This window comes from Galeopterus variegatus, unplaced genomic scaffold (assembly GCF_000696425.1).
Source record: "Galeopterus variegatus unplaced genomic scaffold, G_variegatus-3.0.2 Scaffold1936, whole genome shotgun sequence".
Lineage (NCBI taxonomy): Eukaryota > Metazoa > Chordata > Mammalia > Dermoptera > Cynocephalidae > Galeopterus > Galeopterus variegatus.
In genome coordinates this window covers 156,406-183,760 of record NW_007728047.1, presented here as the reverse complement: position 1 = coordinate 183,760, position 27,355 = coordinate 156,406, and the positions used below count along the sequence as shown (strand labels likewise).

The following is a 27,355-nucleotide window of genomic DNA, read 5'->3' as shown; positions in this document are numbered from 1 at the left end:
AGGCCCCAGAAGAGAAGTGAGGGCTAAGGGGGCAATGAACAGTCACTCTCCAGAGACCAGGGACTGTCCCTTCTGAGAGAGGAGCGTTGATTAGACTGCAGAGGGGCTTTCCCAAAGAGCAGGGGCAGGGCTAGGGAGAGAAGGAGCTAGAGCCTGGGGGAGGCTTGTTATGCTGAGGCTGAGGGTGAAGGAGCCTGGGCCTGGCAGGGTCTGTCTCTGTGTTCCATCATCTCCCTGAGGGGCATTGCCAGACAGATTGCCTGCTGCAGGGGAGTAGGGGATGTGGGGGTCCTGAGGCTGTTTCTGTGGGGCTTTGTGGCAGTGAATGAGACTATGGGAGGAGCTGTGAGCCATGAGAGCGTTTTAGGATGTCCTGGATATTCCCATTTGGGCTTCCTCCCTAGGCTGTACTTTGCCATCTTGGGGTGGAAGAAGGGGTGTCACGGCATGGGGGCAAGTGTGGCTGGGCGTAGATCCACTACCTGAGGCAGTCCTACTCATCTCATATGCTGTTACACAAAGAAAAAACCCCAACAGTGTCAAAGTCAAAGTTTGGGTCATCACATTTCCAGGAAATGCCCCATAGTGACTGAGGGGAAGAATCTGCCCTATGGTTGATCAGATCCCCCGGGGGAAGGTAACTTGATTTGTAACCTTGAATAAGTCAGAATTCCTGGTCTCTGCCTTGGTTTCCTAACCTGCATAATGGGTTTGAGCTTGTCTGTCCAGATCAGATAAATTGAAAAGAAAGCCAGTTGTAAATATGAGGTTTAGGATTGAGCACTTTGGTGCTCTCTAGATGATTTTTAAGTTCCTTCATTCAGTCACTGTGATGTTCTCCACAGAAAACAAAGATCCCAAGAAGTCACAAGGGATTAGTTCTGGGAGAGAGAAAGGGGCCTCCCGGGATGGTGGAGACGAGGGGGCTCCTCTGAGTGCTCTCTCTGTGGCCTCATCGTGAGGCCCACATCTCAGCCTCCAGCTCCTCCAGAGCATCCTCAATGGTGTCCTTGGCTGTTGGTGTCCAAGGCTCACCTGTGAGCAGACATGTGTCCTCCTTGGGGTGCTGGGCTGGGGGCTGCCAAGCCTGGTTGGCTGAGCTCTTGAGGGGTGGGCAGCTCAGGGAACCCCGTGGCTGATAGGGTGGGATTGGGACAAGATCCCATGAGACAGCTGCTCTCCCCTGTTACTTGCCCACTGCCCTACCCAGCGGGCCTGTCTGGGCAAACAGCTCTGGCAGTTTCCTCACCCGCCCTGCCTCAGGGCCAGAAGGTGGCTGTGGGGTGCCCTGACGGGAATCTTTTCAACTTCTGCTCTAGCCTGATGCCCTCTCCTGACTTCCTCCTCGGGAGAAGCAGGAAATAACCTCAAGCAGGCACCCCTTCCTTGGCAAGATCCATCTTGCTTCCTAATCTGCTGGACTCACTGGGCCTCTCTGGGGCAGAGTCCAGGAGGATAGAAGAGTCCAAGGTTCTGGGGGAAAATGCTTGTGGGGTGAATGAGTGGATTCCTCTTGCCTCAGTGTCTGCCCCTTCCTGCCCTGCCCCTGCCCCACACCCCTGCCGCCCGAATGTCTGGCTGTCACCCTGAGGATGGTTGTTTTGTTGTCATCCCACACACTAATTATGGGTCCTGAGCTGAGGATGTTGGAAGTGTCTCTCCCCCAGACCCCTCCCCCATCCCCAGTTCATCCCCCTCCCCAGGAAGACTCACTGGCCTGTCCTGGTGTGTGGGATGGCTGGTCCAGGCACTCACCTGGCAGTGGGCTGCAGGCATGTAATTAGCTCCCCAGATAGGCTGTTGCTTTCTGCTGCTTTCTCTCTGCCCTTCAGGGTAGCCCTCTGGCAATTGTCCATTCTCTTTTTTAAAAAATATGACTGGTAAGGGGATATTAACCCTTGGCTTGGTGTTGTCAGCACCACGCTCAACCAGTGAGCTGAACCTGTGGCCTTGGTGTTATCAGCACCACACTCTCCCGAGTGAGCCACGGGCCAGCCCCAATTGTCCATTCTTTGCTGTGACTATGACCTCTGCTGGATCCCTGGGGCTGAGCCCCATGCAGGAAGGGTGGGCACAGAAGAAGGAGTCTGACGGTTGAGAGGTGTTGGAGCCAGTGAGGCCGGCCTGCTCGTGAAGGGAGAAGGGGGAGCCTGCCCCAGAGAAAACTCTGGAAACAGAAATAGAATAGAAGGAAGGAAGGAGGCTAGGAAGTGAGTCTGGTTCACATGGGCGCAGGCCGTGTGAGATCCCTCAGAGGTCCCCTCCAAGGCTCTGCCATGTGTATGCAGTCTTCCCTCACCTGAGTCCTGGGCTCCTGACCCTTCTTCCCCCAGCCCGAGACTTCCATCGGCTTGTTTGGGATGGTACATTAGTACAGTTCTGTTGTTTATAAGAACATATCTGGAAGTGGGTAATTTATAAGAAAATGAAATTTATTGCTAACAGTTTTGGAGGCTGGGAAGTCCAAAGTTCAGGAAACATATCTGGTGAAGGCCTTGGTGATGGCAACAGTGACCCAGGGGTCTCACTTGGCAGAAATGGCGGAGCAGAGAGAGAGACTCTCATATGGCTCTCCTTTTAAAGCCCTCAGAACCACACCCATGACCCCCATTATTAACCCATTCATTAGAGCATGGTCATCAGAGTCTAATCACTTCTTGAAGGCCCCACCTTTCAATTACCATAATAGCATTTCCCACCCTCAACAGTTACATTGGGGATTAAGCTTCAATACATAAAACTTGGTGGACACAATATCATTCCACCCCTGGCTCCCAAAGTTTATGTCCTTCTCACAGGTAAATACATTCATTTCATCCCCAAAGTCTTAACTTGTTTCAGTTCAGAAGTCCAAAGTTCCAAGTCCCATCTGTGAAAGCAAAATAAGTCCTCTACTTCCAAAATACAATGGTAGGACAAACATAAGGGTACGTAGGTATTCCTCTATGTTTCAATAGAAAGAAATAGGTCAAAAGAAAGCGTTAATAGGTCCTAAGCAAGTCCAAAACCCAACAGGGCAGGGATCAAATCTTATAGCTTTCATGTATGTTGACTCCCTGTTCAGTGTCCTCTGCACACTGCTATGGGGGTTGGGTCCCTAAGTCCTCGGGCAGCTCATCTTCTATGGCTTTCCTGGTCTGAGGCGATTCTTCAGCTCTCGCAGGCTGGCGTTGCACCCTGGTAGCTCCACAAATCCAGGGTCTCCATGGTGGTCCTGCTCCCACAGCTCCACTATATGTGGCCTTGGTAGGGATTTTCTGCTGCAACTCTGAGCCCACATTTCTTCTTGGCATTGCTGTAGTGAAGACTCCAGGTGGTGAATCTGCCCCTGCAACAGATCTCTTTCTGGATCTGCAGGCTTTTCCATATATCCTTTGTTATTGGGGTGGAGGCTCCCAAGCCTTCACAGCTCTGGCATTCTGCGTGCCTGCAGACTTAACACCACGTGGAGGCTGCTGAGCTTCCAGCTTGTATTTTCCAAAGCTGTGGGTCCAACCGGTGGGGCCAATTGAGCTATAGCTAGAACAGCCAAAGCAGCCAGGGTACTGGTGCTAGAAGCAGCTTCCCAAGGTGGCCCTGGGAAGTGAGCCTGTGGAGGGCATCTCAGGCCTTTTCTCTGAAACCATTCTGTCTCCCTAGGCCTCTGGGCTTGTAAGGGAAGAGACATGCCTTCAAGGTCTTTTTTCCCTTCTCTTGATAATCCCTTTCTTCTGTACTCATCTCCTCAGCAAAGGTTCCCCGGGCTACATCCTTGTTTTTGTGGCCAGGCTGAAAGTTGTCCAAATGTTTTACCCTCTGCTTTCTTTTGAATTATAAATTCTGGCTTTACCTCATGCCTTTTCTGCTATAACTCAGCATAGGCTGTTGCTAGTAGCCATGCAGCTTCCTTAATGCTTTGCTGCTTAAAAATTTCTTCCGCCAATTACCCTGGGTCAGCACCTTGAAGTTCCACATTCCATGATACTTTGGGGCATAAACAGAATGCAGCCCAGTCCCTTGCCAGTTCATAGCAAGGGCAATCTTTGCCCCAGTTTCCAATAAATCCCTTCTCATTTACATCTGAGATCTTCTCAGAATGGCCTTTACTGTCCATATTTCTATCAGCCTCCTCCTCACCACCATTTAACCAGTCTCTAAGAAATTCCAAACTTCCTCTGGTTTTCTTGTCTTCTAAACTCCCACCAGCATCTAGGCTTTTTCTAATCTGCTCCTTCAAATTCTTCCAGCCTCTGCTCAACACCCAGTTTCAAAGCTGCTTCCACATTTTCAAGTATTTGTTATAAGCAACACCCCACTTCTCTGGTACCAATTTCTGTAAGTCCATTTCTGTTGCTTATAACGAAATACCTGGAACTGGGTACTTTATAAGAAAACAAAATTTATTACTTACAGTTTTGGAGGTTGGGAAGTCCAAAGTCCAGGGAACATACCTGGTGAAGGCCTTGGTGGTGGTGACAGTGACCCAGGAGTCTCATCTGGCAGAAATGGTGGAGCAGAGAGAAAGAATCTCATATGCTTTCCTTTTAAAGCCCTCAGAACCATACCCATGACCACCATTATTAATCCATTCATTAGGGCATAGATCAGAATCTAATCACCTCTTTAAGGCCCCACCTTTCAATGACCATAATAGGATTTTCCACCCTCCATATTTATGTTGGGGATTAAGCTTCAATACATAAAACTTGGGGGACACAAATCAATTCATATCAGGTGGGTCATCACTTCTCCTCCCACCTGGGATTATATCCCAGGGCCCATCCTCCCCTCTGACGCTGTCCCAATGGGATGGGGAAGTCTGTGAGGCTCGAGTTCCATGACTGAAGAACTTGACGGTGAGCTGGCAGAGAAGGAAAGACCCTTAGCAAGCCCCAAGGACAGCCCCTTGGTTTTCAAAGCTGCCTTTCCCAAAATGGCTCTGCTTTGATTTTAGGTGGTACATGGACACTGTTTTGTTTTTGTTTTTGTTTATTGTGATACTCATTGAAGAACTCCTATAACTAGCATATCAAACCTATGAGGATGCAGCAAAATAAGAAAAGTGAGTTGATTTAAAATAATAGTAAGTAAATAATAGCTCAAGCTATATATAAACATGGCAAGCATTTTGAAAATGATACACAAAAGACTAAAGTTCTGGAAGCTGAGGCCCAGAGGAGTCAATAGGCCTAGTAGTACCAGAGCCAGGACCTGGTCTGCCTATCCTCACCCCCAGTCTGACCACCCTCCTGCAGAGCCGCCCCTGGTCAGGGCTGGTGGTCAAGTCTACTGACCTCAGCTGAGCCCAGCCCAGCCCTGCATTTCCTAAGCTGAGCTCCTCTCACCTGTCCTCCCTCAGCTTTGAGGATATTTCCACTGTAGAAAGAATGAGGCAGACTGCAGGAGCAGAGCTCTCAGAAGGGGGCCTCAGAAGGTGAGGGGAATCAATCGGTTGTAAATAGAGGCCTGAAGGAGATAAGGTTAGCTGAAGTCACTTAGCAGTTTAGGACTGTGTGTGAGAGGATGGTCGAGAGGGGCCTTCAGGAGTCCTAGGGTTTCCCTCCCTGCACCATGGGGAAGAAGGAGGTAGGCGGGGAGGCCCAGCAAAGGCCCCCCTAGGCTGCAAGCAGCAAGGTTGCGAAATGGGTCCCCAAGTCCAGCTGGCCAACTTCACTTTTCCCTCCCTCTTTCTTTTTTTGTATGTGTTTTTAAAATCACAACAGGAAATGGGTAGCGATTTGTCTAGAGGAGAGGCTAAGAGGGGGCAGACAGCAGCCCCTCTGAGTCTGTGGTTAACTGGCTTCCCCAGCTAGAAGGGGAGCTGTCTCCCCACTGCACTCAGTACCCCAGACTCTCCCAGCCTCCCACCCCATGCCTATAGAACCCTTCCCGGCTCTCTATATTGAAGCCACCCACCCGCTTCCTTGGCCTTTCTGACCCACAGGGTATCAGAATATTGGGGTGGGGGAGCCTCTAGCTATCCCACTCTTTGGTCCTGGGCCCCCTGCATCCTGGCCCTTTTGCTTCCCACTCCTGTTTGGAGTTTCCTAACAGCTCTTTCTTGCTCCTCCTCTCTCCACACCAGGGCCAGCCCTATGTCTCCCAGCTTGATCCAGCCCTGTCCTCTCCTCCCCCGCTGCCGTCTCCTTGAAGTTGCCTCTCCACCCAGCCTGCCCCCAGCACCCCTCTCCCTGTTTTCAAGCCAAAGGAAGTAACTTAAGCAAGAGAGATGTGTTTTAGAGCCCAGCAAAGATTTCTTAATAGTGAGAAGGCGGACTGAGCAGAATCCAGGAGTCTCATCCCTGGGATCCAGGGTGCAATGCCTTTGGGGACCTGAGCCAGGTGGGGGAAGAGAGCAGGGCATGAGTCCCAGCTGGAAGCACAAGCAGGGGCAGGAAAGGGGCCCAGTGGAAAGAGGTGATACAATGTGGCTAAGCTCTGGACTTGCTGGTGGAACGAGGAAGAGCTGAAGCCAGCACCCAGACAGAGGAATGGGAGGCCATGCCATTCATCAAAGCTCCTGCCAGGCTGGCTGCAGTCTCTGCCCCCACCTAAAAGTCCCCAGACTCTTGATCATCCCTCCTGGCTGTCTGGGTGAGATCCCTGACTGAGATTACCAGGCTGTCCTCTCCCACTGTCTTGGGACATCCCGAGGCCAGAGAGGGAGGATTCTGGAGTTAGGAAGAGAAGGGAAAAAATGATGTCTCAGCTCTAGGACAACAGAGTGAGGACTCGGATTCAATAAATATTTTGTTAAACAAATCAATATATGTGTGTCAGGTGCCAGGGACAGAGATGAAAGGCAGCACCCTGCCCTCACAGTATGTGTAGTCAGGTGAACGGGACTTGGTAAAACTAGCTCCTAAGGCTTCTGGAGCCTGCAACAGGGAAAGCCTCCTGGGTGCCTGAGCTGAGTCTTGAAGAATAGTAGGGGTTAGCCCAAGCTGCCCAGCTCAGGGGCCCACCTTTAGTCAGGGGGCACAGTGCTCAGGCTGATGTCAAAGATGGAAACCTGGGAGAGAAGGTGGAAAAGGAAGGGATCAGGTGAGGGAGGACAGTGACGTGAACAACGCCGTGTGTGGAGTGTTTATCATGTGCCAGGCCATGGGCTAACTGCTGTTAATGCACTATCCCATTTTGCAGATGAGGAAACACGTTATTAAGTAACATGCCCATAGTTCCACATTTGGAAGGTGACGGAGGAGAATTCAAACCCGGGCTGTCTGTGTGAGCTAGGCCCAGGATCAACACAGTGAGGGGAGGGGAGGTGGGGACGTTCCTGGAACAAGGGCCAGAATCCCACGTGTTTCCCAGGGCTGTGGTTAAAGTGGACATAGGATTCTCTTTCCCTACCCAGGGACCTCGCACTGTATCCTACAATATTTGGGTGTGTGGACATGTTGGGGGATGTTTTCTCAGGGCATAAAGGTCTGCTTCCTTCCCGCAGATTTCTTTATTTTAGAGAAAGTGACTGGAATCCTGCAGCTGAAGCTAGGGTTTTCTTGGGAATGGGGTGAGGGACCATGTTTTCAGGAAAGCAGCCACTATTTAGGAAAATGCCTCTTGAACAATGGACAAGTTGAGAAAAACCGGAGTCGTTGGGAGTGCCAAGTGCTGAGCATTGGGGTGGGGGTGCCCAGAGGGCTCAGTGCTTACAAACACACACCCCAGGTCTATTCTGGGGTGTGGAACTGAAAGTCCTTTGTGACATCACAGGCAGGCTGTGGTCTCTCCTCCGACTCCTGCATCCCCTGCCCCCAGCTTCCTAGCCTCCTTCTTTATGCTGGAATTCCTAACTCCTTGGCCACAGACCACCCCAAACTCCTTCCACAGCACAGCATCCCTCCCTCTCCTTGGGCTTATTTGAGATTCTCCTGTCCTCAGGATTTGAGGCCTTTGGCCAGAGCCCCTCCAGAGAGTGCTCTGGAGTGGGTTAGCCCTGAGAAAAGGCGGGCCACAAGGGGACAGTTACCCCCTGGGTTTGTGGAACCAGAATGTCAGGTCTGCTGGGTCAAAGGCCAGGGCTCCACCTGAACCCCAAGTCATAGGACAGAGAGGAGTGGCCCAGACTTGGCCTATGGGGGAGTCCTGGAGGGAAGGCTCCCAATTTGTGCCCTTCTCTCTGCGTTAGCCTTGGAGTCGTGGCCGTGTGTGTGTGTGTGTGTGTGTGTGTGTGTGTGTGTGTGTGGTGGGGCAGGCAGAGGAATCTGAACTTTAGGAGAGAGGAAAATAATGTGGTGGAGGGGGGTTGGATAACAAAGGATTTTTGCTTGCAACTAATAGTCTCCAGCTGCAAAAATACCAAAGGGGAGGCCAGGCAGGCTGGGGACTCTAATTCTTGCCAACTCCTCACCGGGCCTGCTGAGTGGGGCCCTGCCTGGCCTTTGGGGAGGTGGAAGGGGAGACCAGCCAAGGGTAAATATCTGAGAGCTGGGACAATTTCTCTGCCTTCCTTCCCGGAATTGGGAAGGAATCCAGGCGAGAAGGGAGGCTCTCAGACTGACCACATCCTGAGGTTCAGGGGGATGATTGTGGAGCTGCACCAGGGATGGGGGCATCAGGTCTCTGCAGGTTTCTTCCTCCCCTCTTGCCAAGGAAAGGGTGGATGGAGGAAGCTGGGGCAGGGTGTTGCCAGCCCTAGGGCTGGGCAGTGACTCAGGGAAGCCTCAGGAAGTTGGAGAGGACAGAGTTGCGCCAGCTGGTGCTGGGAAAACATCTTCGCTGGTGAGTTTGTATACGTGCCAGCTGCCCACAGAATCCTGCCGTGCCCACCAAGTAAAGGGCACGCAGCCCTGTTTGACTTTCAGCCACCCTGCTGGCTGCCTGGGGCTGCAGGCAGGTCCCCTGCTTTGGGGCTTCGGTTTCCTTTGGAGGCAACCCAGCAACGTTCATTTTAATCTGCTTTCTCTGTGGCAACTGTGTGGGGCAGAGTTTGGTTGCCTTAGCCCTGCACTGGGCCCTTTTCCTACATGGCTGGGACTCCCTGGGCTACTCTATCCCTCTCTCCGACCTTGTCAGCATGGAACAGTACTGGGGGCCCAGAGGAAGGAGTGACTGGGCTTGGGGATCATTAGCACTTCCAGGGGTAACACCTCCTCCCTGTGACCTCTTTCTCCAGTCATCTCAGGGTGGGGTTTTACAGAGGAGACCTGAAGAGGAAACTAGCTTGATGAGGGCCTCAAATTGGCTCTTTCCCTTCCTCCCCCCCAGCCTCAGTCCTGTGACTGTGAGTCAGTGTCCGGGCCTAGCCAAGTTCCTTGGGAGCTGCGTTCCTGTTCCTTTGCCCCCACCTCACCCCCCCAACTGTTAGAAACAGCCCCTGAATCCCTGTGGAGAGGAAGGAGATTGGGGGTGGGCAAGCAGAATGCCAAGTCGTACCTGTAGCTGTGCTGGGACAGAATAATCCCTACCGGGTTGATTGTGGGTAGTGGTGGATAAGTTTCAGCCGAAGACAGGTAGTCCAAGGATTTCTTTACCTGTTGGGGAAATTGGTAGAGGAGGCAGGGCCCCCAGAAAGTCACTGCCTTAGGAATTTTCCGGTTTGCAAGAGGCATCACCTCTGATGGTGGTAGTTGGAGGGAGCAGTGGGTGGGTGGAAGCCAGTGGGTTGTGGTAAGGAGGGGCTCAGAGGAGGCCAGCAGGAGTCCCTGTCCCCAGACTTCCTGCTTCCCTTCCTTCCTTTCTTTGGCCCTTCTTGGCCTCTTTCATCTCCTCCAGAACAATGGCTCAGACTAAATGTGGGCACTTGGTCTGTGTTTTCTTCCCTCACTCCCACCCTCCTAAAGCCTCCTCTCTGAGCCTTGCCTTAGTTTACCTTCAGGGTCCTTTCATAGCCCTCCCATAGACTCTCTCCTCCAGCCTGTATTGTATTCTCCCCTCCTTCTGACCCCCACTAGGGCGTGAGGAAATTGTTCAACAGGCACATTAAAGAACCTGGAAGAGGGTGAGCAGAGGAAGTTCGGCCCGTGCCACTGCTTCCCAACCTTTTGCCACCATGGACCTTCCCGTTTTGATCTCTGTTGACCCCATGTTTTGAAATACTTTTCTTTCAAAATGGGTTTATTGATGTGTACCCTGCTTTTCCATTTTTAAAATTTATGCAACCGGTTAGCATGAGATAACTAGACTTACCACATAAAGTTCATAATAGTCCAACCAAAAGCAAAGATGTGTCATGTTGTACTTAGCCTGGGTGCTCTTATCTCAAGTAAAAGCAAATTTAAAAAAATACTGGAATGAGCTGGTAGACTTGTCTTCTCTACCTTTTGATACCCCAAGAAGACGGTCCCTGTTCAGGCATGGGCTAGAGTTGGGGAAGCCTGTCAATCAACCATCAGCCGACGTTTACCCAGTGCCTCCTGCGTACCGACCCTGAGCTCAGCATGGGGAGGGGTGTGTGTGAGGATACTCAGAGACTTCTCTTCAGAGAAGAGAAGTGGAAAGACGGCCAAGAATACAAGGCAAAATGTGATGCTGCCGGTAACTCCTACAGGAGCTCGGGGGAGGGAGATAGCAGTGGCGGAGTGGTGGAGGAGGACGTCCAGAGGAGGTGCGCTTACGGGTGTGGGTTATGTACCAGCAAAGGGTGGGTGTGTCTGTGGGAGGACCTGCCCCCAGAGCTCTTTCATTCACACTCTCCAGACGTGGAACAGATGGCCATCGACTGGCTGACAGGCAATTTCTACTTTGTGGATGACATCGATGATAGGATCTTTGTCTGCAACCGAAACGGGGACACGTGTGTCACTTTGCTAGACCTGGAACTCTACAACCCCAAGGGCATTGCACTGGATCCTGCCATGGGGTGAGAGTGGCAGGCAGAGGTTCTGGCTCTGGAGAGGGGAGGCAGTGGCTACAGTGGGAAGGAGGGTGCCCAGTGTCCAGACCCCATTTAACAAGCATCTGCCCGCAGGAAGGTATTTTTCACCGACTATGGGCAGATCCCAAAGGTGGAGCGCTGTGACATGGACGGGCAGAACCGCACCAAGCTGGTTGATAGCAAGATTGTGTTTCCTCATGGCATCACGCTAGACCTGGTCAGCCGCCTTGTCTACTGGGCTGATGCCTACCTGGACTACATTGAGGTGGTGGACTATGAGGGCAAGGGCCGGCAGACCATCATCCAGGGCATTCTGGTGAGAGCTGTTGTCTGGGGTTACAATTATCCAAGGCCTCCTGGTGAGGGGGAAGCCTCTGGTGGGAGTAGGGTGGGCATGAGTTTGTCAGAGAAAGGACCAGATATGGCTTCCACTCTGATGGGAACAGTTATTTTAGAGATGCATTTTATTTCCTTTTTTTTCATTTGATCTTTACAATAACCTCTGAGAGATGAGCAGGCAGTGGTTTAGTTCCCTTTTGGCAGGTGAAAAAAATCAGGTTTCAAAGAGATTAAGTGGTTTGGCTGAGGTCACATAGCTGGGCAATAGTACCTTGCTGGCTCAGAGGTGGCACCTACTTCTGGGATTATTAGGGTGACCAACTGTCCCAGTTTGCCTGGGACTGTCTCTGTTTTAGTTCTGAAAGTCTCATGAACCAGCAAACCTGTCAGTCTTGGGCAAACTGGGACAGTTGGTCACCCTGGATAAGCTATGTGGGTAGTGGGGGCTGTTATAGGGCTTGGACGGGACAAGTGTGTCCTCTCAACTCTCCGCAAACTGGGGGCTGTAGTCAGCTAAAAATATTCTCTGTGGACAGAGTTTAGAGCCAGCTCTAGTTCAGCCTAAAATCATTACATCATCTACTGTGTGCCTAATTCTGTGAGGGACATGATTCCTGCCCTCAAGGGGTTGGGTTAGAGTGGGTGGGATAAGTCCACAAATCACCACACCAGATACTGGATAACTGAGAATCACCAGAGAGACAGAATGTAGAAGGAGAGAACATTTCTGGTGAGAAGTTTCCAGAAGTTCCTCAAAGAGATTCTCTGTGAAGGATGATTAGAATCAAGACAAGCAAAAATCTCAAGAACAGCAAAAGGAGACAGGAGTGAAGTATGAAGTTAGAAAGCTGCAGGCTGAATTTGGAAATGCAGATAATGAAGTCTGGGTGGAAGCTGAGGGGCTCTCCAGGGACAGACAGAGGATTGCTTCTCATCTTGTGTTGACCGTTCTTGCCCGCCTGTCTCAGATCGAGCATCTGTATGGTCTGACCGTGTTTGAGAATTATCTCTACGCCACCAACTCGGACAATGCCAATGCCCAGCAGAAAACGAGCGTGATCCGTGTGAACCGCTTTAACAGCACCGAGTACCAGGTTGTCACCCGTGTGGACAAGGGTGGTGCCCTCCACATCTACCACCAACGGCGTCAGCCCCGAGGTGAGCAGAACTCCACAGCCCTCTCGAGCTGGTTTCACCCTGAATTGGCTCTGGGCCCTCGGGATCACAGCCCCTCTATGGACTCTCCTGTGCGGACCCCTAATTCTCTCATATCATGACTGTTTCTCCTAGCCGTCCACCCAGGCCACCTGCCCTGGCCCCTCAGCTTCCCCTGCTGGCCCCTTCCTACACCCTCAGCTCCAGGTCCCACCCCCATGGAGCCCCTTCCTCCATTCTGCCCTGCCCTGTTCTTTGCCAGTCTAGAGCAGGAGCACCTGGCAGTGGATGACACTGGGACTCTCTCCCCTGACCACTGAGTCCCCACCCAAGAGAGCCTGAAGGCTAGGTTGTAGTGGGCAGAGGAATTCCAGTCCTGTGGCTTCCTAATCCTAAAATGGGAAAACTAGCATGAAGACCAAAGCAGTGGGAGGTGTGGTTGGACTTTAGGAAGCCTTCTCCATGGGCACAGGCTCTGAGGGGTCCTGATAGCTCTCCACCCTGCCCCCAGTGAGAAGCCACGCCTGTGAGAACGACCAGTATGGGAAACCAGGTGGCTGCTCCGACATCTGCCTACTGGCCAACAGCCACAAGGCACGGACCTGCCGCTGCCGCTCTGGGTTCAGCCTGGGCAGTGACGGGAAGTCGTGCAAAAGTAAGTGACAGGGAAGGGCTGGGATGGGGTGAGGGTGTTCTCAGATGTCCTCCCACAGCCAGGCTGTTTCTGTCTAAGATGCAGAGAGATGAAAGAACTTACCCAAAGTGTCACTTATAGTGAGGGGCAGGGATGGAACCTGAACCCACATCCAAGAACAGGGCTGTTCCCACTACCCCAAGTCAGGCTCCATAGAAAACTGTAAACTGGCTCATTCATTTGTTCATTCAACAACTATCCAGTGAACACTCACCATGTGTTTGGCACTGTTCTGGCAATGAGGATTCAGCAGTGAGCAAGATGCATATCATCCCTGCAGGCTCCATAGAAAACTGTAAACTGGCTCATTCATTTGTTCATTCAACAACTATCCAGTGAGCACTCACCATGTGTTTGGCACTGTTCTGGCAATGAGGATTCAGCAGTGAGCAAGATGCATATCATCCCTAGCCTCATGGAGCTCACAGTCTAGTAGGGGAGACAGACAAACAAATAAATATAACTCTGGGTAGTGATAGGTGTTAGGAAGAAAATAAAGCAGAAACTAGAATTAGTGATGATGCGAGGGCTTCTGTGGGGATGTGGGGTCAGAGACATGCTCTCTGTGAAGTGAGGGAGCCGATGACGTGACTAGTCGAGGGAAGAGCTTCCTGGCGGAGGGAACAGACACATAGAGGTGTGAGCTTGGCAGCTGGAGGACCCCACAGAGGACAGCAAGGCCCAGTGGTGTCAGTGAGGCAGACGAGGGGGAGAGGTTGGGCTTTATTCCAACAGGGATGAGAAGTTCATGATGACTTGGGAAGAGAAGTGATGTTGTTGGAATTGGCTCTGGGCCCTCGGGATCACAGCCCCTCTATGGACTCTCCTGTGCGGACCCCTGATTCTCTCATATCATGACTGTTTCTCCTAGCCGTCCACCCAGGCCACCTGCCCTGGCCCCTCAGCTTCCCCTGCTGGCCCCTTCCTACACCCTCAGCTCCAGGTCCCACCCCCATGGAGCCCCTTCCTCCATTCTGCCCTGCCCTGTTCTTTGCCAGTCTAGAGCAGGAGCACCTGGCAGTGGATGACACTGGGACTCTCTCCCCTGACCACTGAGTCCCCACCCAAGAGAGCCTGAAGGCTAGGTTGTAGTGGGCAGAGGAATTCCAGTCCTGTGGCTTCCTAATCCTAAAATGGGAAAACTAGCATGAAGACCAAAGCAGTGGGAGGTGTGGTTGGACTTTAGGAAGCCTTCTCCATGGGCACAGGCTCTGAGGGGTCCTGATAGCTCTCCACCCTGCCCCCAGTGAGAAGCCACGCCTGTGAGAACGACCAGTATGGGAAACCAGGTGGCTGCTCCGACATCTGCCTACTGGCCAACAGCCACAAGGCACGGACCTGCCGCTGCCGCTCTGGGTTCAGCCTGGGCAGTGACGGGAAGTCGTGCAAAAGTAAGTGACAGGGAAGGGCTGGGATGGGGTGAGGGTGTTCTCAGATGTCCTCCCACAGCCAGGCTGTTTCTGTCTAAGATGCAGAGAGATGAAAGAACTTACCCAAAGTGTCACTTATAGTGAGGGGCAGGGATGGAACCTGAACCCACATCCAAGAACAGGGCTGTTCCCACTACCCCAAGTCAGGCTCCATAGAAAACTGTAAACTGGCTCATTCATTTGTTCATTCAACAACTATCCAGTGAGCACTCACCATGTGTTTGGCACTGTTCTGGCAATGAGGATTCAGCAGTGAGCAAGATGCATATCATCCCTAGCCTCATGGAGCTCACAGTCTAGTAGGGGAGACAGACAAACAAATAAATATAACTCTGGGTAGTGATAGGTGTTAGGAAGAAAATAAAGCAGAAACTAGAATTAGTGATGATGCGAGGGCTTCTGTGGGGATGTGGGGTCAGAGACATGCTCTCTGTGAAGTGAGGGAGCCGATGACGTGACTAGTCGAGGGAAGAGCTTCCTGGCGGAGGGAACAGACACATAGAGGTGTGAGCTTGGCAGCTGGAGGACCCCACAGAGGACAGCAAGGCCCAGTGGTGTCAGTGAGGCAGACGAGGGGGAGAGGTTGGGCTTTATTCCAACAGGGATGAGAAGTTCATGATGACTTGGGAAGAGAAGTGATGTTGTTGGATTCATATTTGTATAAAAATCATGCCGCTGCTGGGTGGAGGATGGCAGTAGAGAAGTAGCCGGGAGGCTATTTCCATAGTGTAGGCAAGAAGTGATGCGGTTTACACTAGGATGGTAGCAGAGGAAGTGGTGAAAGTGGGGATTCATATTTGTATAAAAATCATGCCGCTGCTGGGTGGAGGATGGCAGTAGAGAAGTAGCTGGGAGGCTATTTCCATAGTGTAGGCAAGAAGTGATGCGGTTTACACTAGGATGGTAGCAGAGGAAGTGGTGAAAGTGGCCAGATTCCAACATATTTTGAAGGTACTCCTTTTAGACCACTAATTTCACTACTGAGTAGGGGCACTTAACTGAAAATGTGCTCTTTTCTTCCCCATTCGTCCCCTAGTGTGCATGGGTCAAACCCCCCAGGGCGTGTGGCCCAGGACCTAGAGTCAGACATGTTACTGTGTGTGTGGCCTGTACGTGTGACCCAGTACAGCAGTGGCATTGCAGCCCCTGAAGCAGGCTGGTGGTCATGCATGTGTGTCTGACTTTGTGCCCCTGCTTGTGCCTGCCCTAGAGCCGGAGCACGAGCTGTTCCTTGTGTATGGCAAGGGCCGTCCAGGCATCATCCGGGGCATGGACATGGGGGCCAAGGTCCCAGATGAGCACATGATCCCCATCGAGAACCTCATGAACCCCCGGGCCTTGGACTTCCATGCTGAGACTGGCTTCATCTACTTTGCTGACACCACTAGCTACCTCATTGGCCGCCAGAAGATCGATGGCACTGAGCGGGAGACCATCCTGAAGGACGGTAGGGGCCTCCAAAGTGGGAGGTGTGTGGGTAGGACTCCAGAGATGTGGCCCACCCAGACGGGGAGCAATCTGGGGCCTTGGCCTCTTTCCTGGTGCCCTCTCAGTGTGGAGAATCCCTGCTGACTGGCTGGCCAGGCTGGTTGGCATGGAGATGAGGGGATAGACAGATTGACCCCTGTGTGACCTCCTTCTTGGCTGAGCTGAAAAGAGGCAGGAGGATGGATGGGTTAGGCAGCATGGACTGTCTCTGCCAGCCCTTGGGAAAACTCAGGGTCTCTCTCCTTTGGCTCAGTGCCCTGGAGCTGCGTGCAGCACACAGCCCAGAGAGGCGAGACCGAGGCCGTGAAGAGCCGGGCCTGCCAGATCGGGGCAGGGCAAACTCTCATGTGTGTGTGCACAGTGTCTGTGCAGCTAGACTCATGGCCACCAAATGCTGCATGCGTACACATCCCAGGAAAACTGTGTTTTTTGAATTGAATCCAGGTTTTCCCTCTGAGATGTTCAAGCAGGTCAACAGTGCAATGTCTTCAGAATATCTATCTGTGTGGAGGCTCCTGGGCCCTACGAGCTCCTGATGTTCCTGCCCCATACCTGCACTCGGGCCTCCAGGACTAAGCTCCCTATCCAGTCAATCTGGCTGAGCCCCTACCCCTCACTGCAGCTCAGAACGTCAGCAGTCAGCAATCATAAGACTTTGGGGAAATCAAAAATAACTCCTCCTCAGGAAAAGATTGGGGTTCCCTATACCAGGGGAACTGCTATTTAAAGGACATTTGAGATGAAGCCTTTGGCTAAGTGAAAAATCACTTCCTAATTTATTCATTTTGTTAGTTCAGGACTTTTAGGCCCCAGGATGTGATATCACACTTGTGCCCAGAGCCATGTGCACATCGCTTCAGCTGTCCACCTAAGCACAGGTCCTGACTTGCCTGCATGTGAGAGTCCATGTCAGCCACGTGGTTTGCTGGCTGCCATGTGCAGCTCTGAGAGACTCTGTGCCTGAACACAGACGTGGCAACACAAGTGGTCTTCCTGTTCCTTCCTCCAACTCCCATCCCCATCCCCACCCACCTGCGTAGGGCACGGCACCAAGGTTTCTCTACCTCTTTCCTAGCCCAAGTTGCTCAGAAGTACGTGTGTCCTGGAGGATCAGAGGCAGACAGTTTTGAGCTTCCTTCAAGGCTCTCCATCATAAACCCACTCTACCCCCCATAGGAATCCACAATGTGGAGGGCGTGGCTGTGGACTGGATGGGGGACAATCTGTACTGGACAGATGATGGGCCCAAGAAGACCATCAGCGTGGCCAGGCTGGAGAAGGCTGCTCAGACCCGCAAGACCTTAATCGAGGGCAAAATGACACATCCCAGGGCCATTGTGGTGGACCCGCTCAATGGGTGAGTCCTCCCAGGACCTTGGGGTGGGAGGGGCTGGGGAGTATGTAGGTCTCAGAGCACTGGAGATGAGACAGAAAGCAAGCCAAGGGAGGGCAGCTGAGGTGGAACTTAAACAGGAATCAAAGGCTGAAAGAGTAGAAGGTGGCCCTGTCTTCAGGGTAATGGGAGTGATGCTTGATGCTTAAACATGTAAATAGAAATCTGACCCTGTCACTCCCAGCTCAGAGCCCTCCACCAGCTCCGTCTTACCCATAGGATGAGACCCATTTCCCTTATCAGACCTGCAAGGCCCTACGGGGCCTGCCTGGTGCTTGTCTGACCTCATCTGCAACTCACTTCCCACATTGGAAGTCCTGTCCCCACTGCCTGCTATCTGGAGCAAACACCCCAGCTCCTCCTGCCTCAGGGCTTTTGCTGTTGTAGTTATTCCTCTGTCTGGAACTCCCAGATGTTTTCAGGTCTGGCTGCTTCTCAGCATCAGATCTCTGCTCAAGTGCTGCCTCCTCAGAGAGGCCTTCCCCATCACCCTCTAGTGTTCATGCCCACCTGACGCTCAGTCACTCTCCACCCCATCACCCTATTTCATTTCCTTCCTGGCTTTTATCACTCACTGACGTGACCTTCATGATTGACTTGTTTTGTGGGGTTTGAGCTCCATGGGAGCAGGGACCTTGGCTGGCTTGGTCTCAGCTGCATCCCCAAGGGCCAGAACTGGCCCCAGCTTACAGTGGGCACTCAACAAATGTTTGCTGAATGGAGGAGCAAAAGAATGAAATGTGTGGTCCAGGGACGAGCATGGCAGGAAGACCCCAGTAAGGGGCTCTGGGACAGCACCCATGGACTGACTGGGATCACAGGGGAGGCTGTTGATGGGAGGGGGCAATGTGGTGCTGACCAGTTGCTGCCCACAGGTGGATGTACTGGACAGACTGGGAGGAGGACCCCAAGGACAGTCGGCGAGGGCGGCTGGAAAGGGCCTGGATGGATGGCTCACACCGAGACATCTTTGTCACCTCCAAGACAGTGCTTTGGCCCAATGGGCTCAGCCTGGACATCCCAGCTGGGCGCCTCTACTGGGTAGATGCCTTCTATGACCGCATCGAGACCATACTGCTCAATGGCACAGACCGGAAGGTGGGCAGACGTGTGCCTGTGTGCGGGTGTTCATGTGTGCATTGCAGTACCACCTTTGTGTGTGGATGAGGCTCTGTGTGAGTTTATGGGTCTTTGTGTGTGTCCAGGCCTGTGTGCTTCATGTATGTGTACTTGTGTATCTACAGATGTGTACATCTCTGTGTGTCTGGTTGTGTTGTGTGTCTGAGGATTGCCTCTATTAGTGCATGTCTGTGTCTGTCCATATTGTCTGCGGGCTTGACCTCCTATGTGCACATCTGTGTACAGACCTAATGTGAACCTCTGCTTGTGCATGCACACACATACACAGCACACTTTGGTGTGTGTCTGAACACTGTCCAAGGATGAGAAGCCTAAGGACAGCATGTAGGTGCACTCGTTCGGTTGGGTGGCTATGTGCTTCATGAGCCGAGTGCATGTGTGGGTGTGTGGACCAAACTCTTCGTGGTACATAGGCCCTTATAGGGCCCCTGACTACCTCTGTGGTCTCATTGCTCCCCCTGCTCCCTGCCTCCCAAATAAGCAACATTCAACAGCTTGTAATTCCTAGCACACATCACAAGGCATCTGCCCTCTGTGCCATTGCTCATATAGTCCTTCTGCCTGGAAAGGCCACCCCAGCTCCTCTTCCCCTGGCAAACTGCTCAGGGGCCACCACCTCCAGGATGTTGTCTCCAGACCCCTCTTCCACACTGGGTTGCCTGTGTGTGCCCTCCATGAGACAAAGCAGCTCAAGGGCAGAGACCATGTCTTTTTCATCTCTTAGTGCCTGCCACAGCCTGGCCCTTAATAGATCATGGTAAATGTTGGATGAGGAAATGAATGGATGGATTCTGGCTCATTGCTCAGTAGTGTGTGTGTACGTGTGTGTGTGTGTGTGTGTGTGTGTGTGTGTGGAGGGGAATATGAATGAATTTGAATGAGTCCAAGAGAGGACAGTATGGACAACCTCTCCATCAGCATCCTTGCTGGATCACCTGCTGGGTTCAGGCTCCAGCACCTCACCGTGTGCAAATCATTCACTCCTAGGGGCTCCCAGGCTAGTGGGGGAAACAAACGAATGACAGAGACAAACAAATGTACAAAACAGTGATTCCTGGGCCTCCTCAGGCATCCCTATTTGTCTCCCAACTTCTTAGTAACATCTCCTCCATTCCTAGATTGTGTATGAGGGTCCTGAGCTAAACCACGCCTTTGGCCTGTGTCACCATGGCAACTACCTCTTCTGGACTGAGTACCGGAGTGGCAGTGTCTACCGCTTGGAACGGAGTACAGGAGGTGCACCTCCCACTGTGACCCTTCTGCGCAGCGAACGGCCCCCCATCTTTGAGATCCGCATGTATGATGCCCAGCAGCAGCAAGGTACCCCCTTGGGGCTGAGGCTGGGGACAGGGTGGGACCTAGAAGGGGGTGGGTGGGACCCAGCCTGGGATTTGAGGCTCCTCTGGGGATGAAGGCACACCCCAGCGTTCCTAGACTCTGACTTTTGAGGCTCCTGAGAAGTCCCCCAACCCATTTTGACTTTGTCTGTTCCCCATTTCCCCTCTTGCCCTACATCTGTATCTCCTCTTCTTCAACATGCTCTTCTTCCTCTCATTGTTTCCTCTTACGGTCTCCTCATTTTAATGTCTCCTCCTCTATTCCCTTCATCTCTCCTCCCTGGCCTTTCCTGACCCTGCTACCGCCCATCCGTATTGCCCTCCCGTCCCTCCCTGCGGCCCTCCTGCAGTGGGCACCAACAAATGCCGGGTGAACAATGGCGGCTGCAGCAGCCTGTGCCTGGCCACACCCGGGAGCCGCCAGTGTGCCTGCGCTGAGGACCAGGTGTTGGACACAGACGGTGTCACTTGCTTGGGTACGAGGGGCCCAGGTGGGGTGGGAGTGGGGAGCAGACCCCAGCAGGAGGACGCCACAGAGAGAGCAGGGAAGGCTTCAGAGTCACATCAGAGATTAAGGAGGCAAAGAGGGGTCTTTGTGGGCCAATAGGAAGCAAGGGATGGGGGTGAGAGAAGGTTCTGGGGACTGGGAGGGGGTTTAAGGGGGACTGGGGGCTGGGAGGAACTTGGGAGGGCATGAGGATCAGGGGAAACTGAGTGAGGAACAGCACAGCTATGAAAGGAGGAAAATATTCTTAACTTCTTTTAAATGTATTTCCCCATCATTAAACTAAGATAACATTAGTTGAAAATATTAGAAATTAGAGAGGAGAAAAAAAGCCCAAATCCCACCAGTGAGCACCTCTGTATTATTAGCATTGTGGTAAATTGAGCACGACCCTCTTTTCCTTAGGTGGGTTATGTGTTTTTACATAGCTGTGATCATACTGCGTATAAATTGTCTTTGCCCTTTTTGGCTCATGGGCGTTACAGCATTTTCTGTGTTAGTACTGCATACTTTTAAACAGCCTTATTTTTTAATAAAAGTGTATCATGGTCATTGTAAAAATAAATAAATAAACACTATAGAAAAATATAAAGGAAAAAGGGCAAATTGCTCTAAATTCCACTCTGTATGGATGAGCACTTTTACCGATTTGGGGAACATCCTTCCAGACATTTCTCTGTGCATTTACTTTTACATAAATGGAATTGTGCTACACATGCTGTTCTTCGCTTTGTTTTGGTTTTTTGCTGGTCGAGTGCGATTGTGGCAGCACATGTTCTATTTCCTGCTTTTGTCACTTGACAGTATATCATGAATACGTAAGCAGCATTTTTAATAGCTAAAATATGTTTCGTTTGGTAAACGTCCCATAATTTACTCAACTATTTCTCTACTGTTGGATGTGTAGTTTGTTTCCAGTTTTGGGTTATATTCATATCAATATTTACTGAGCACGAGCTATGTGCTCATTGTTATAAGCATTTCCCAGTAACATACTTACTCCTTAAAACATCCTTGTGGGCAAGGTATTTTTATTATCCCCATTTTACAGATGAAGAAATTGAGGCCCAAAGTTAGAACAGGGTTTCAAACCCAAGAAGTCTGTCCCAGAACCTGTTTCTTAATCACCCTCTCTCTTATTTCCCACATCTTCATGCCTTCCCATATTCTGGATGTTTTCTTTACGACAAAATCCCAGAAGTGGGAATGGGTCAGAGGAGCCTTAGCGCACAGCCAGGAATGAGTGGCTGAGGTCAGGCGAGAGCATTGGTGGAAGGGGGTTAAGGAGCTGAGGGGCCAGGGTACTGGAAGCACCATCTCCATGGAGTTGAAGTCAGCAAATATTGAACCAGGAGTGGTTCTGGAGAAAGTGACACTAAGACGACAGGATGGCTTGGAGCCCTGTAGAATAGGACGCTGGTGTATACTAATAGTGTGAAATCAACACTGATTTTTAGAAAAGAGAGGGGAAGAAAAGTCAGGAAGCAGCAGTGACGAGCAAGGAGGACACATACCAGCCTCCCGGCCCAGTGATCCCTGGGGTACGGGAGAGGAAATAGCCACCATGAGACCCATGGGAACTTTCAGAGATTAGAGAGGGGTGGGAGATGGGTCAGAAAGAGGAAGTGCAGAGCCGTGGGGGCTGGGGAACAAGAGCTTGAGAGTCCTGGGCTTTTTGAGGTTGCCGATGCAAACACAGACAAAGGGTGTAGTGATTTTACTGCTAATGGGCTAAGGCAGATATGGACAGTGAGTGTTGGGGACGGGATGGAGCCTGCAGGGGTCTGGGGCCTGTCTGCACTCCTGCTGGTGGAGTTGACACGTCTGTGAAAGAAGAAGCTCAGGGACCAGGGCCCGGCCCTCTGGGTCCCAGAGATGACTTCCAAGGGGGAGTCCATGGAGATGGCAGGGAGGGGTGGGGCAGGTTCTGCTTGATAGTGACAAAAGGATGGGGGGCTCCAGGCTCTCTTGGAAGCTGGTTTATTCTCAGGCCACATTGAACTATGGGAATTATTGAGTCACATAACATCGTCCTTGTTGCTTGAGAAAGAATCGCAGTTTCCATCCAGATAATTTGTTCATGAAGAATTATGTACTAGGAAGAACTACTGTATATTATTAAAAAATAGTAAAACAAATTTAAAAAGTTGGGGGATCTAGCACCTGTCCCATGACCTGGATCTGACTTTCCCCCTCACACTCCTGTGGTGCCCACAGCGAACCCATCCTACGTGCCCCCACCCCAGTGCCAGCCGGGCGAGTTTGCCTGTGCCAACAGCCGCTGCATCCAGGAGCGCTGGAAGTGTGATGGTGACAACGACTGTCTGGACAACAGTGACGAAGCCCCAGCCCTCTGCCGTGAGTCACCCCGTCAGACGGCAGGCCTGCAGAGCAGCTCAGCTCAGGCAGGGCCTGGCTCCAGGCAGGTAGAGAGCTCTTGCTCACCCCTGACCTGTCCCCTGTTCCCACCCCCAGATCAGCACACCTGCCCCTCGGACAGATTCAAGTGTGAGAACAATCGGTGCATCCCCAACCGCTGGCTCTGTGACGGAGACAATGACTGTGGGAACAGTGAAGATGAGTCCAATGCCACTTGTTCAGGTGTGAAATGGGGGGGACCTCACTGGGCACCTCTCAGTCGGGAAGGCCGGTGGATGGGGAATCCAGGCTTGGGAATACGGGAGCCTCAGGGGAAAGAAAGAAAAGAGCCCAGGGCATGCAGGGCAGAGGCAACAGAGTCCCGAGCAGGAGGAGGGGGCTGCTGCCCCTGCCCTAGCTGGGGAAGGCGGGGAGGCCTAGGCTTGCAGTGGGCTGTGCACAGGCTGGAGACCAGGAGCAGGCAGTGGCTCTCCTGCTTGGAGGGTATGAGAGACCCCTTAAGAGATGGGGCAGAGCATCTGGTGTGAGACCGTGTAGGTGGTTTTGAACTTCTCTAAGAGAAATAGTTTTGGATCCTTGGAAATAAGAGTCTTGAAAAGCAGAGAATAACAGAGGAGAAAAGAAAACTAGGATCGGGCCAGGATGAGGAGTCCTCAAGCCCATCCCTGCCCCCCCAGCTCGCACCTGCCCGCCCAACCAGTTCTCCTGTGCCAGTGGCCGCTGCATCCCCATCTCCTGGACATGTGATCTGGATGATGACTGTGGGGACCGCTCTGATGAATCGGCCTCATGTGGTAAGAAGGACAGCAGGAAGGCTGGGCTGGGCTGGGGGAGGGGGAACCCACGAGACCAGGTCTTGAGAGACCCTGCAACTTAGTACCTGGGTGGCCTTGAGCAAGTGACTTCATCTCCGTGGCCTGTGTGAGTTTTGTCTGCAAAATGGGGATGATAGTACCACCCACATCACAGCATTGATGTGGGGGCTCCGTGAGCTCAGGCATGAGAAGCGCTCGGCACAGACCTGTGTTGGGGACCAGTAGGGAGGCACGAACAGAGTTTCAGGCTGAGGCACTGCTGCTTGGCCGTCCCTCCCTGTCTGACTGGGTAAGGGCTGCAGGTTGTGGGAGGGCCCCCTGCGTCCATCTGCTCAGTGCAATGATGCTGTGTAATCAGCTACTCTTTCTCCCTGGCAGCCTATCCCACCTGCTTCCCCCTGACTCAGTTTACTTGCAACAATGGCAGATGTATCAACATCAACTGGCGGTGTGACAATGGTAAGAGCTTGCCTCCCTTTGCCTGCCCTGATTCCCAGGAAAGCTGGAGGCTGCAGCCAGGCCCTGGCTGGGAAGGGAAGGGAAAGGAAGGCATTTTGGAATCAAGCTGGGGCCTCCCTCCAGTACACTGAAGCCCGTCTAGGTTGGCTGGGAGAAAAGAGGAGGAGCCAGAAATGCTGTGGGGAAACCAAGATGGACTGAGGGGAGACCCTACCTATAGCCTGTTAGTGCCGTCTCTACTCCAGGCAGGGCCTGAGCTGCCCACTCTCTGGCGGGACTTGAGGGCCAGAGAGAGATGTACAAGAAGGGCTGAAGGGGGAGATCCCTGTGCCCAGCTCTCTTCCCCCTGCAAACCCCCATCTCCTGGAGTCCTTGGTGCACTCTCCAAGTTCCAGGCTCCAGGTTTAGGGGGCCCACCAGGCAGCCAGCCATGGACCAGGTGATGTCAACCCTGAGCCACAGGGGCCACCGTGCGTGTACACGTGCGGGCAAGTGATCGTTGTGTGTGCCGTCTCGCATTCTGTAGTGTTTGGTGTCGTGCTGTGACGTGCTGCCCCAGGGGCTCCAGCCCTGGCTCACGTGGGAGAGGATGTGTTGGGTCCGCACCATGTGGCCCTCATCCTTGCTGTGCGTGCCTCGTGTGCCAATGGTTGCCCTGGCGGTTTCTGTGTTTCAGAGAAGGATTGTGGGGACGGCTCTGACGAAAAGACCTGTCCTGAGCCTGCCGGTCAGTGCATAGAAGCACATGCACCATCACCCCAGATCCCCAGCTGGCCTCGGCTGCCTCCCAGGACCCCCAGGCTCCCTGCCCCACAGCTGCTAGGATGTGAAGAAAAAAACAACAGGGAGGAGAGAGAATGGAGAAAACAGAGGGAGAAAAAACAGCGGACAGGAAAGAAGCAGAGGGCAGAGGGGACCACTCAGAGAAGAGCAGAGGACAGAGAGGCGGTGACAAGACAAGGGGAGGAGAGAGTCAGAGAAGGAAATCCAACTGGAAAAGGGGCAGGAACACAACCCAGGGGGACAGCCAAGCCCCAGTCTTATCACATGTCCTGTAAACGTGGAGGGAAGTCCAGTAGCCCCCACCCCATGGCCTAGAAAGCAGGACATTCATTCAGCCAGCCCCAGAGGCCTTCAGTCCAGAGGTGGCCCCCAACCCCTCCCAGCCGCAGGTACCCAGAGCATGGTGCCTGGCAGTGCCCAAGCTCAGGGTGGTTCTGGTAAAGCCCTTCTGACCCCAGCAGAGAGGCATCACCTACATTCCACCTACCACGCTCCCTCCAAAACTAGAGAAATCCAAGCCTTTCCCCCAAAAGCAAGCAGACCTCTGTTCCCTTGCCCCTCCAAAAAGGGGAGAGGAACGGTTCCTGTCCCCCACCCCCAGCCCTTCCAAGACCCTGCTGGAGCGTCCCTACCTCTCCCTGCCCTCGCCCTGTGGGCCATGGTGCATGCTGCAGTCTATGCAGTTTCTGTGTCTTTTCTGTTTGTTATTTTCTCAGTGGGGGATTGGGAAGGGAGGGTTGGAAGGGGAAATAGGGGGCCCAAGCTGGGATCGCAGAGAAGGCTACTCTTCTGACTCCCTCTTTGCCTCTCCCCCTTTTCGCTCCCCATAGACAACGATTGTGGGGACAACAGTGATGAGGCTGGCTGCAGCCACTCATGCTCGAGCACCCAGTTCAAGTGCAACAGTGGGCGCTGCATCCCCGAGCACTGGACCTGCGATGGGGACAACGACTGTGGAGACTACAGCGACGAGACACACGCCAACTGCACCAACCAGGGTGGGCACTGGGACCGGGGGTGGGGACAAGACCATGCCCACAGCATCAGCCACTCGGCCCATCCATCATCCTTCTGCCCCCTGTGTGTCAGCCACCATCTGAGAACCAGAGATGGCCTAGACACAACTTTTATCCTTCAGGAGCTTCCAGTCCTGTGGGAGAGGGAGATTATAGACAGATCATTGCCACACACTGTTAAGATTGTGGACTTTGCAATTGGGTGGCCTTGGGTTTGAGCTCCAGCTCTGAAACTTATTATCTGGCTGGCCTTGAGCAAGTTACTTAACCTCCATGGGCCTCTGTGAGTTTTGTCTGCAAAGCGGGGTAATAACAGCATCATCACAGCATTGATATGGGGGGTTAGAGAGATCATGCACAAAAAACACTCAGCACAGGCCTGTGCTTGGTAAATAGTAGCTTGAGAAGAGGACACTAACAGGCAGGGATGAATAAGCACAAGGGGACCACAGGAGGGAGGGGTTGGCTCCGGGAGGTTCCCAATACTCAGGCCTGCAGGGTCCAGCCAGGGAGTGGGGGGCAGTGGGGGCTGAGTTTCCTGATGAATAAGCACAAGGGGACCACAGGAGGGAGGGGTTGGCTCCGGGAGGTTCCCAATACTCATACTCAGGCCTGCAGGGTCCAGCCAGGGAGTGGGGGGCAGTGGGGGCTGAGTTTCCTGGAGGGCACAGGCTCTCTCGGGAAATGTTGGCTTCTTAGCTCTGGCCGATTGTTACCATGGAGGAATGCAAACCCAGGGTTGCCCTGGCTTCGTGAAAAGTCAGAAAAGCAGGTTTTTATGTGATATCTGCCAAATTTTTAACACCGGTATATTAGTTTCCTAGGGCTGCCATAACAAAGTACTACAAACTGGGTGGCTTAAGCGACAGAAATAGATTGTCTCACAGTTCTGGAGGCTAGAAGTCCCAGACCAAACTGTCTGCAGGGTTAGTTCCTCCTGAGGGCAATGGGAGATGATCTGTTCCAGGCCTCTTTCCTGGCTTTTCTGGCGCTTTGCTGGCAAGCTTTGGTGTTTCTTGGCTTATAGGTGCTTTACCCTGATCTCTGCCTTCATCTTCACGTGGTGTCTTCCCCGTGTGCATCTTTGGGTCCAAATTTCCCATTTATATAATATAGGGCACCAGTCATATTAGATAACGGCCTACCCTAATGACTTCATCTTAAGTTAACCATCTGTTTTAAATAAGGTCACATGCACAGGTATTATGGGTTAGGACTCCAACATCTTTTTAAGGAACACAACTCAACCCATTACAACCAGCAATTGATTTGAAATTTTAAAAGTACCATGGGCCAAAATCTTCCTGCAGGCCTCATCTGGTGCAGGGACCACCAGTCACAACCCTGTCTTGTAAAGTTAAGGCACTTATACCTTCCCACACAAGCAGGAAACGTACTGAATAGAATCGAGCACCCACTATGAGCCCAGCCCCAAGAGTGACAACAAGGAGGTCACAGGAGGCTCAGGAAATAGTCACTGAGTCTCCAGGGCCTCCCCTGAGAAGGGCCTAGTGAGGGACAGGTGACAGTGTCCTGGGTTCTGAGAAGAGTCCTGGCAGCTGTGTGGTGTAGTGAAGAGAGCTCCCTGTACCTCCCAATGAGCTGAGCAGATGTGGGCAAGTCG

General features: G+C 52.5%; 1 protein-coding gene across 1 annotated transcript in view; it reads left to right on the top strand.

Moving 5' to 3' along the window:
* Positions 1-27,355, top strand: part of LRP1 (low density lipoprotein receptor-related protein 1) — an 83,276-nt gene that overhangs the window by 15,580 nt on the left and 40,341 nt on the right. The window contains exons 7-20 of the mRNA XM_008579666.1: positions 10,621-10,783; positions 10,892-11,114; positions 12,106-12,295; positions 12,804-12,947; positions 15,627-15,863; positions 17,081-17,261; positions 18,173-18,395; positions 19,556-19,757; positions 20,125-20,250; positions 22,497-22,637; positions 22,755-22,880; positions 23,336-23,452; positions 23,852-23,932; positions 25,546-25,713. Of these exons, the coding sequence (XP_008577888.1) occupies positions 10,621-10,783; positions 10,892-11,114; positions 12,106-12,295; positions 12,804-12,947; positions 15,627-15,863; positions 17,081-17,261; positions 18,173-18,395; positions 19,556-19,757; positions 20,125-20,250; positions 22,497-22,637; positions 22,755-22,880; positions 23,336-23,452; positions 23,852-23,932; positions 25,546-25,713 (2,322 nt within the window). The remainder of the gene's footprint in view (positions 1-10,620; positions 10,784-10,891; positions 11,115-12,105; positions 12,296-12,803; positions 12,948-15,626; positions 15,864-17,080; positions 17,262-18,172; positions 18,396-19,555; positions 19,758-20,124; positions 20,251-22,496; positions 22,638-22,754; positions 22,881-23,335; positions 23,453-23,851; positions 23,933-25,545; positions 25,714-27,355) is intronic.